The sequence below is a fragment of the Sinocyclocheilus anshuiensis genome, unplaced genomic scaffold, assembly GCF_001515605.1.
Source record: "Sinocyclocheilus anshuiensis isolate Anshui unplaced genomic scaffold, SAMN03320099.WGS_v1.1 scaffold124, whole genome shotgun sequence".
Lineage (NCBI taxonomy): Eukaryota > Metazoa > Chordata > Actinopteri > Cypriniformes > Cyprinidae > Sinocyclocheilus > Sinocyclocheilus anshuiensis.
The window spans coordinates 376,853-388,209 of record NW_015554082.1 but is presented as its reverse complement, the minus strand read 5'-3'; the positions used below and the strand labels follow the sequence as shown (position 1 = coordinate 388,209).

At 36.3% G+C, this 11,357-nt stretch overlaps 2 protein-coding genes across 2 annotated transcripts in view; one reads left to right on the top strand and one right to left on the bottom strand.

Moving 5' to 3' along the window:
- Window positions 1-35: 35 nt before the first annotated feature.
- On the top strand, window positions 36-5,597 carry LOC107669055 (tryptophan 2,3-dioxygenase A-like). The gene is made up of 11 exons (XM_016461153.1): window positions 36-128; window positions 303-405; window positions 729-819; window positions 1,231-1,329; window positions 2,087-2,340; window positions 2,573-2,680; window positions 2,761-2,860; window positions 2,929-2,998; window positions 4,560-4,639; window positions 4,825-4,921; window positions 5,108-5,597. The coding sequence occupies exons 1-11, from the start codon at window positions 94-96 to the stop codon at window positions 5,262-5,264; spliced, it is 1,194 nt and encodes a 397-aa protein (XP_016316639.1). The 5' UTR covers window positions 36-93; the 3' UTR covers window positions 5,265-5,597.
- A 51-nt stretch (window positions 5,598-5,648) lies between these two features.
- LOC107669075 (cathepsin O-like) overlaps window positions 5,649-11,357 on the bottom strand; it is a 7,874-nt gene continuing 2,165 nt past the window's right edge. The window contains exons 4-8 of the mRNA XM_016461170.1: window positions 10,993-11,160; window positions 9,238-9,359; window positions 7,166-7,329; window positions 6,651-6,743; window positions 5,649-6,324 (exon numbers count right to left, since the gene is read on the bottom strand). Of these exons, the coding sequence (XP_016316656.1) occupies window positions 6,290-6,324; window positions 6,651-6,743; window positions 7,166-7,329; window positions 9,238-9,359; window positions 10,993-11,160 (582 nt within the window). The 3' untranslated portion in view covers window positions 5,649-6,289. The remainder of the gene's footprint in view (window positions 6,325-6,650; window positions 6,744-7,165; window positions 7,330-9,237; window positions 9,360-10,992; window positions 11,161-11,357) is intronic.

The window sequence follows — 11,357 nt, the reverse complement described above, 5'->3', positions numbered from 1 at the left end:
ACGTTATAAAACGTCTCAACATCCTTGAGATCTGCCTTTTTGAAGTGGAGGGAACGAAAACAATCCGGCTTGTCTCATATTTACATTTCAGCCATGAGTGGATGTCCTTATTTTCAGAAGAAATTTGTGTATGTATTTTAAGCATTCAACATATTTAGATGATACTGATAATCTCAAAGCCACAATTCTCCCTTAAATGTAGAAGATAATGTTTCTGCCATATCTGAAACCAGACGACAAACCTACACTGAGTGTTGTACACAAAAGTGTCTTTGCTGTTGATGCATTTGATGAAAATACAGGTCAACCAGTAAGCAGCATCTGAAAGAAGATGAGAATGATGATTCTCAGACTGGAGTTAATAAGGCCAGCAAAGGAGGTCGTATTTACGGTGACTATCTGCAGGTAAACTACACATTAGCTCATGCTTATTAATGATATTTTTATATGTTTTAATAAGCGTAAAGCATAGCTTCCCCTAAAATAGTTCATGATTAATTGGCGAGCAGCCCTGGAATCTAAAGTTTATTATAATGGTCTGTATGTTCAGAACACCATGTGATTCTTCCTTAGTTGCCAACTTAATTAACACTGGGAAATGCATGCATTTCAGATTTTAATGGCAAAGAGTGAACTAGTTAGTTAGTTTTATGTTCTATTTTAAAAATGGTAATTTCAGACTTTTTCGGCTTGCTTTCCATGAAACAAAAATGTTCTCTCATCCCCAGCTGGATAAAATAGTGACATCTCAGGTGCTTCAAAGTGAGCTGAAGGGAAACAAGATCCATGACGAACATCTGTTCATCGTCACACATCAAGGTGAGCCAAACAAACGCTAAACAGCCTTCGGGCAAATCAGTCTTAGCCTCTCTCCAATGAACGCTCCCAAAACACGGCAGGCAAAAAATGCTCATTTCCCCGTTTATAAAGCTGAATGTTGACAAGTTTCACTGCAGACAAAAATAGGCAAGACTAACTCAAAAACTCGACAACATGTAACCCGTGTTCTGTATCTGATTTAACGTCAACAATCAAGCATCTACCACACCAGTAAATCCAGCATTACTCAAACTCATGCACATAATACGTGCATAAATAAATACATGCTGAAATGTAATGACTTTCATAACCTTGGAGTTCAATGGCAGTACCTCAGTACATTACGCTTGAAATGTAATGACTTTTCACATGTAACCTGAAGAAATGATTAACTCATTCCTTGGATTGCAGCATATGAACTGTGGTTTAAACAAGTTCTGTGGGAGCTGGACTCAGTGAGAGAAATCTTCATCAGTGGACATGTGAGTAGCCTCAAACATGAAGACTTGTGTTACTAGGTTGCGAACAGCTGTAGTTATCAGATTTAGCTCCCTAACTTGAATGGGCTTGCTTTTAATCAATGTAACACGATTAAGATTTAATAAGTCACCTATTAAAAATTTGTTAAAGACCATTTTTAATGAGAATGTTACATCTAATGAAGGTTCATGCTGACAGGGCACAAAGAAGAGATTGGCGAGAGATGATGAATGATTTTCATAAATATCTGAAAATAAAACACCAATTCAGACAGAACCAGGGCAATTATTTTAATGTTGTTATCTTTTATTTTGTGCTATTCTGCATTAGTATTCAAAAGGTTGGTAAAAAAAATTGTATGTTTTTTGTAAGAAGTCTCTTATGTTCGCTAAAGCTGTAATATTGTGAAATATCATTCAAAATTGAAAATAAATGTTTTCTATTTTAATATATTTTGAATTGCAATTTATTCCTTTGATGGTAAAGCTGAATTTCCAGCAGTCATTACTCCAGTCTTCAGTGTTAATCATTGTAATATGCCAAATTTATGCTCAAGAAACATTTATTATTATTATTATTATTAAAACTGAAAACAGTTGGGCTTCTTAATATTTCTGTGGAAACAGTGATTAAGTCTCACTGCCAAACAATTACTGAAAACAAGTATTACATTTCCTGGATAACAGAATTGTTTGGGCAAACTTGCTGTTGGAAATGTGCTACCACTCAAGAGACAGGAGATAGCTAACTCAGTAAATAAGCATTAGATGGCACTAATTTGTTAAATCAAAATCAATGGCAGTGTTTAGCATAATTGCATTTAGCTCGATTGATCTGCGTTTTTTTGTACACAGGGAATATCTCTCACCTGCTTCAGGCTTCCAGAGTCTGCAGTTTCGACTGTTGGAAAACAAGATTGGGGTCCCGCACAACCAGAGGGTCCCCTACAACAGAAGGCATTACCGGGACAATTTCCGTGACCAGGAAAGTGAGCTGCTCCTGCATTCAGAGCAGGAGCCCATGCTGCTGCAGTTAGTGGAGGTAAACCTAAGGGAAATGACATTATAAGATGAAATATTAGCTGTGAAGTCATGAATACTGTATTAATCAATGAAATTCAGCACAAGAACCATAACTTACTGGATTTCATTGCAGGTTATTGGTATTCAGAGAGGAATAGGTTACGTAGCCAATTTATATATCAAGTCAGGGTTAATCTAACAGACAGCAACCTGCTGATTAACATTTCTCATAAGCAATCAATACTTTCCAGCAATGGCTGGAGAGAACGCCCGGCTTGGAGGAAGATGGCTTTAATTTTTGGGGGAAACTGGAAACCAATATTTTTGAGGGGCTCAGGAGAGAGAAGGAACAAATAGAGGTATGTGGAGGATCCCTGGATAATTCTGTGCAATGCTCACATCGAAGTTGTAAGTGACAACTCTTGTTTACTCTTAATAGCAAAAACCAGCCTCAGAGATGAAAGAGGAGATGATGGCCGAGCTCATTAAGCAGAGAGACATTTTCTTATCGCTCTTTGATGTGAAAAGACATGATCACAGCTCTCGAGACGCTGCAGAGATACAATGTCAAGTGACAAATCCTCTAGTGGTTACAAGTGAATATCTTCTGTCTGTGCAGGTCAGAGGAGGCTGTCCTATAAAGCACTGCAAGGAGCACTGATGATCTACTTCTACAGGTACATCTATCTGCAGGACGACCTGCTAATTTACTCACAAAATCAGTTAAAAGATGCTGTTCTATGACTCTTATGCTCAACAAGGCTTCGTAAAAAAAAAAGAAAAAAAAAGAGGTAATAGTAATGTTTTGAAATATTTTTACAATTTTAAATAACTGTTTTCTATTTAAATATATTTTAAAATATAATTTATTTCTGTGACGGCAAAGCCATCAGCCATTTCTCCAGTCTTCAGTGTCATGATCCATCAGAAATCATTCGAATATGCTGATTTGATCTTCAAGAAACATGTCTTCTTATCAATTGTGAAATAATTTTCAGGGTTCTTTGATGAAAGTTCAAAAGAACATCATTTTCATACTGTATAAATCTTTTGTAACAATATACATGTTTTAACTGTCTCTTTCGACCAATTTAAAGTGCCCCAGCCTATTTTGGGCCTAATGAAAGGTTCATATTTTGGTTTTGGGAGTCCCCAACAACAGGCTGACATGCATGCAAGGTCAAAAAACACTTTCATTGTCTTATAATATGCATTTATTTTTTACCTTATTTGCTCAACGACTCCCAAACGATTCGCTCAACGATTCATTTTTCCAAACCCCTCCTTTGCGTGCTGCTAATCTGCGGTGATTGGTCCTTGCCTGTAATGCCTGATAAAGCAGCGTTTGTGAGCACAGTGCTGCTTTGTGTACAGCCGTTACCGGGAAACCGCTATTTTTACCGCTCCAAAAGTGGCACCTAGTAGCAAATAATGAACTTGCATTTTCATTCAGACCAACGCGAAAAGACCAACAAGTGGGCGGGAAATATGCTAATGTTTCATGTTGAGTCAACATGAAACTGCTTGGTATTTGTTTAAAGACTACTGGTTTCAATGATTCAGAGTCGACTCTTTCTTTTGAGAGACTATAACTTTATACACGGTGCACTTTCAGATTTAAAACTTTGCAGAAAGTTTTCATTCACTTAGAGCTGTGTTACACACTGCATGAAAGGTAATTTTCAAAACTCCATGATGGGGGCACTTTAAATATTTTTTTTGCTGAATAAAATCATTAAGAATAGTAGTGTATATTAACTTTTAATGCATTAGGTAACACTAACATTGAACAGTAGTTTACAATTAACAATATATATATATATATATATATATATATGTGTGTGTGTGTGTGTGTGTGTGTGCTAAAAATATAGAACTGTATGTAGAAATTAACATTAACCAAGATAAATAAATATTGTAAAAGCATTGTTCATTGTTAGTTCATGTTATTGGTATTGCTATAGTGTTGAAAACTTACATATTTGAAAACCAACCCAAGTTAAATTTGACTCGTCTGAAAGATAGGCCTACTACAAAACATTACCTTAACATTTACAAATATACTTTTAAAATCAGATGTAATATGGTACTTCTTGGCATATGTCATGGTACTGAATGATACTTGCCATTTATTTACTATTTACATGATACTCCACTTAAAACAATACCATGGTACTTTTCCTGAAAATGTTTTCTGATAGCTCATTTGTAACTCAACTTATCGCCATCTGCTCTCAGGGAGGAGCCTCGATTTCAGGTTCCTTTCCAGCTACTGACATCTCTGATGGACATCGACACCCTCATGACAAAATGGAGATGTATGTGACACCACTGAAAACATAAAGCATCAGGACAACAAATAAACCTGACCTAAAACACCCTGCGGGGCAAAGCCTATTAGGAATGTCAACACTGAATAAAAGAGAACTAAAGATTTTCTTTTGCATATCAATAATGATTTTATTTTACTTCCTGCATAATTTATGCTGGAATTTTCCCCTAGACAACCACGTGTGTATGGTGCACAGAATGATTGGCAGTAAAGACGGCACAGGTGGCTCATCAGGCTATCAGTATCAGTACCTGCGCTCCACTGTCAGGTAGGCCAAATAATCTGGGACAAATCCAGTCTTCAGATGAAACACACTGCATCTGTTGAAATTATCCATGTGAAACAATGCTGAAAAATGAGATGTGAATTGGCAGCAATATGCAAACCTTCTAAACACAAACCACTTAAAAACAAGAACAGGATGTATTGATAAGCCTTATGTATGTTTTGCCAGTGATCGCTACAAGGTGTTTGTGGATCTGTTTAACCTGGCCACCTTCCTGGTTCCGAGGGAGTGGGTTCCCAAGCTGGACCCGAGTGAGCACACCTTCCTGTACATGGCCGAATGCTGCGACAGCTCCTACTGCAGCAGCAGCGATGACTCAGACTAAACAGATGGAGGGATGAGGAAAGGATGGACAGCGTTTGCAGAGTACAGAAGAAAAAAAAAAAGCTTCACACCTCACAAGTCCACCATCACCAAGATTTGTCACCAAAAACTTTTTAAATGACAGAATGAGAGGCTACAAAGCTGTGCTGATTTTACAGAAGTTCTAGAATATGAATTGAAAAGATATGAATATGAAAAGTCAATTTAACAACAGTGTCGACAAAATATCTACATCAGTAAAACTGTTGATGCACTTGTGTATATATTGTCAATATAATATAATATTTTAACATGTAATAAACTGATTTCTGTTTTGTAAATAAAATACACACCTATAGAGAAACTTCTTGTTTATTTGAAAAAAAAAAAAATAAAATAGACAATGTTTTTTTGTCAAAATGTAAACTTGGATAGAATAGTGTTTATATACTATACATAAACATTTCTGATTATTTTTAAAATGCATTAGCAAATGCAAAACTATAAAACAGAATAAAAAGTAAACTTTGTAGTTAAACATTTTTATAAAAGCAGAACTTTTTAAATATCTGGTACATGCTGTAGTAATAAGCACTTTTTCTTGCAAAACTCTTTAGGGCTGTAATTAGTATTCACATCTAATAATATTTTCACATTTTTGCAGATGAGTTCACTTGTGTCCTATATCAGTGCAATGTCACAATACAATACGTGTTCAGTTGTGCACTTGTATTCACCAACAGTGTTTTCTACAGATTAAAACATACTTATGGACAAATCTAGCTGGTGTGTGATAACTAAAATAGAATGCGGCTCTGACTGCGATTATTTTGGGCTACAGTGGCTGGGATTAGGAATGTGGTGTATTAGCTCAAAGAGCAGCGTACTTGTTTTGCATTCGAGAGGCAATAGGATTTGTTATCCACATCCCCGTGATAATTTTTACAATTCTCATCAGCTACACCGGAGGATTTCCATCCTGAGGGTGATATTTTTAAATGTCGATCTGCCACGGTCTTTTCACGGAAGTACAAAGATTATTGACAATTACACAAAAACAGCAGCAACGTTGTCCGCAATGCCTGGGAAAAGAGAAAGAGTGGCTGTTGAGTGTCATCTGACATTGCATAAAGTCATTCAAAGCAACTGACAAACAAGATCACGACTTCAAAATAACCTCGCTACATCATTTCCAAATCATCTGATATGAATTTAAACATGATCAATTAAGCATTTATGATTGGATTTTTACATTACACACAGTATTGACTGTTTGCCAAAGTCCAAAAATTTCATGAATATTTATGAATGCACACAATGCCTCACAGCAGCAGAATGTATTGCGTGTATCACTGTGACTGTCAACAAGGTAAAAAAGCATTAAAAGTGGGTCACTATATAAACTTACCACACATGTCATTCCCTATTTTTATATATGCATATCCATTGTCACCCCATGAGGTCCCCCATGAATTGCGTACTATCCAATACGGCACTTCCCCTGTGACAAAATATGAAGACACATCATTGAAAATATACCCTAAAATGGGAAATGATTAATAACAAGTCATTCTACATAGTATAACGGTATGAAATGATTGATAATGCTCGCAGCAACAGTTTTGGCATGACACGAAGCATCAATTTCTCTACTTTACCCTGAAAGTACCTAATTTAAACTAGTAAACAAACAAGAGAAAACAAATCATCACAGAGGATAAATGCTGCGGACAGCTTGCTGATTATAGTGCAGACACATCAGGCAGTTTTCTGGGATGTTGGCGCACAGCCAGTGTTTGCCAGTGTCTGCTCAATTTTGTGCCCTTGACAGGACGTAATCCGTGAAGGCCAGCGCTCTGAACCTTTATATGCTCTGAGGCACAAGTAAAGAGTGTTTAACCACCCGTGTCTGTGTGTGTGTACCTGTGGTATCATAACCGGTTATCAGGACGGCATGGTTGGCGTTGTGGCTGGAGCAATGGTGCTGAATGATGCCGCCCAGGTAATCCTGCCAGCTGATGGCATCCACAATGACAACAAGAGGCCCCGACTCCACCAGCACACTCATCATCACCTCCTCCTGTCCACTACAACAACATACACTTGAAGTCAAAAGTTTACATACACCATGCAGAATCTGCAAAATGTTAATTATTTTACCAAAATAAGAGGGATCATACAAAATGCATGTTATTGTTTATTTAGTACTGACCTGAATAAGATATTTCACATAAAAGATTTTTACATACAGTCCACAAGAGGAAATAAAAGTTGAATTTATAAAAACAAACGTTCAAACGTTTACATCCCCTTGATTCTTTATACTGTGTAGTTACCTGGATGATCCACAGCAGTGTTTTTTTGTTTAGTGATAGTTGTTCATGAGTCCCTTGTTTGTCCTGAACAGTTAACCTTACTGCTGTTCTTCAGAAAAATCCTTCAGGTCCCACAAATTCTTTGGTTTTCCAGCATTTTTGTGTATTTGAACCCTTTCCAACAATGACTGTATGATTCTGAGATCCATCTTTTTACACTGAGGACAACTGAGGGACTCATATGCAAATATTACAGAAGGTTTAAATGCTCACAGATGCTCCAGAAGGAAAAACCATGCATTAAGAGCCTTTTGAACAGAGAAAGAATACTTTTGAACAGAATGAAGATGTGTACATTTTTCTTATTTTGCCTAAATATATTTGTTTCATTAGTACTGCCCTTCAGAAGATACATTCATGTTTTCCAGGAGACAAAATAAGTTACATTTACTCTGATCTTCAAATTCAAAAAGTTTTCATATGAGTCCCTCAGTTGTCCTCAGTGTAAAAAGATGGATCTCAGAATCATACAGTCATTGTTGGAAAGGGTTAAAATACACAGAAATGCTGGGAAACCAAAGAATTTGTGGGACCTGAAGGATTTTTCTGAAGAACAGCAGTAAGTTTAACTGTTCAGGACAAACAAGGGACTCATGAACAAATATCACTAAACAAAAAAACACAGCTGTGAATCATTCAGGTAAACAACACAGTATAAAGAATCAAGGGGATGTAAACTTTTGAACTGGGACATTTTTATAAATTCAACTATTATTTTCTCTTGTGGACTGTATGTAAACATTTTATGTGAAATATCTTATTCAGGTCAGTACTAAATAAACAATAACATGAATTTTGTATGTTCCCTCTTATTTTGGTAAAATAATTAACATTCTGCAAATTCTGCAAGGTGTATGTAAACTTTTGACTTCAACTGTAACAATCCCATGGGCACAATACTTAGATTTACTTAATTGATTACTAGTTAATTTCCAAATTGAACACAAAAATACTGCACAATTTAAAATAACTGTTTTCTATTTCAATATACTTTCAACTGTAATTTATTCCTGTGATGGTAAAGCTGAATTTTCAGCATCATTACTCCAGTCTTTAGAGTCACATCATTCAGAAATCATCCTAATATGCTGATTGGGTGTTCAAGAAACATTTTGTATTATTATCAACATTGAAAGCAGTTGTGCTGCTTAATATTTTTGTGGAAACTGTGAAACATAGCTTTCAGGATTTTTAGATTAATAGAAAGTTCAAAAGTCTTTGTTGTCACTTTTGAAACCAAACCATGCAAACCGGCTCGCTGGTTGACCCAGTTGGTTAAGACAAAAACTATCTTGTCACAATAAGAACACTATGTAAGACACAGAGTGACATCTGGCACAAATGTAAGACAACGAAGCACAGGTCAGAAGTGTTTGGTTTGGTATTTGACCAGTGGTCCGTGAGCTTTGTGAGTGTACAGTCAGTGGCCGTTCAGCACCTGACCCTGAGTTGCAAACAGAGTTGACAAGAACAGATGAGTAAACATAAAACATTGGCCCACATCCCGACAAACTTCAACCTTGAATTTGAATAGTACATGAGGTCTACACTGCTCTTAATGCAATGGCACAGCTGACTGTTGATGTAAAGCTCAAGCCATCTGCATGCTACATCCATTACCTGAAGTCATAAGCTGAGTAATTCCTCACTGCCACTCCAGCGTGAGACTGAGGAAAGTACTGGCAGATCCCAGCCATGTCTTTGAAGGGATACTTCGCCTCATTCACCAACTTCAGTTTGGTCTGAAAAAGGATACACAAAACAGGATATGAGAATGTGCCAATTATGGAATTTCTGGGATGATAAACACCTTTAATCAGCAGCTTGTTGTGGCTGGAACGAACAAATTCTTTTTTTTTTTTTCACTTTCAAGTTTTAACCCTCTCAAAACTGCTGCAGCTAGCTAATTAATTAACACCCTTATTAAAATACTAATTAAGAAGCTTCTCAAAAAAAGGTGTCATTTAAAAGCTTCTTCACAATACATATCACAGATCTGACCAACATAATTACTGCTTTTAATCAGCTGTAAGATTCCAAGTGTCTTGTTTGCAAATTGAAGAAATATAAAATAATGATAATAGGATAATAATAACCTGTACAAACTTTGTTGCACAACCGTTTAAAATTTGGGGTCTGTAAGATTTTTTAATCAAAATTGAAGTAAAAACTGTAACATTGTGAAATATTGTTACAATTTAAAATAAACGGTTTCTATTTTAATAATAATAATAATGATAATAGTATTATATGTGACCCTGGACCACAAAACCAGTCATAAGTAGCACAGATATATTTGTAGCAATAGCCAACAATACATTGTATGGGTCAAAATTATCGATTTTTCTTCTATGCCAATTTTTTTTAAAAACTTAAATTTAAAATGTAAAAACTTTGGAAATGATTTAAAAATTGATTTAAAATGAATTTAAAACAGTTAAAAATAGAAAATGATTATACATAAAATACAGTGCAATCAGTTCGGATTGCATAAAACACAGAAAATACAGTGCAATCAGTTCGAACATGCTCATTCAATAAATGCACAGCTAAACTGATGAGTTTTGAGTCTAGATTTAAATGTGACTAATGTTTTAGCACTTCTGATCTCTTCTGGAAGCAGGTTCCAACTGTGGGCGGCAAAATAGCTAAAAGCGGACTCCCCTTGTTTTGTGTGAAACCTTGGTATTTCTAAATGACTCGATCCTAATGATCTGAGTGGTCTGTTAGGTTTATATTCAGTGAGCATATCTGCAATGTATTTAGGTCCTAGGCCATTGAGTGATTTATAAACGAGTAAAAGTACTTTAAAATCAATCCTAAATGTAACTGGAAGCCAGTGTAAGGACCTGAGGACTGGTGTGATATGCTCAGATTTTCTGGTTCTAGTCAGAATCCTGGCAGCAGCGTTCTGGATGAATGTCCTAAAATCATTAGGATATTAAGTAAAGATCATGTTCCATGAAGATATTTTGTAAATTTCCTACCGTAAATATATCAAAAGTTTTCGAGTAGTAATATGCATTGCTAAGGACTTCATTTGGACAACTTTAAAGGAGATTTTCCTCAATATTTTCATTTCTTTCGCACCCTCAGATTCCAGATTTTCAAATAGTTGTATCTCAGCCAAATATTGTCCTATCCTAACAAACCATACATCAATGGAACGCTTATTTATTCAGCAGATGATGTATAAATCTCAAAAATGTAAAAAAAACTGACCCTTATGACTGGTTTTGTGGTCCAGGGTCACACACACACACACACATATATACATATATATGATAAAGTTAGCATTTCCCAAGATCTCCTACAGCACCTTTAATCTTGCCCAGTTATATCATCACAAGAAAAAGAGAAAGCAGATGACAGCACCTGCGCCAACCAATCCAGAGCTCCAACAGGAGATCCACCATTACAGCCCTCGTTTTCATAAGAGCAGTCTATAACCTGCTGCACACTGAGCTGCTGCAGTTTTCCACCATCTTTAGCAGATACCGTTTCAATGGCCTCCACCACACTGAAGGCCCAGCATCCTCCACACTAGACAAAAAAGCAAGAAGAAATGCAGAGTAAACCTATCTATAGGCCTGGGCGATAAAACGGTATTAATATTTATCGACGGTACACCTTCTTCGATATCGATATAAAAAATGTTCGATATAGCGCACGATATAGGCACGTGCTATGAGTGACGCAGACAGCACACACAAACACGAATACATGCTGAATTGAGTGCT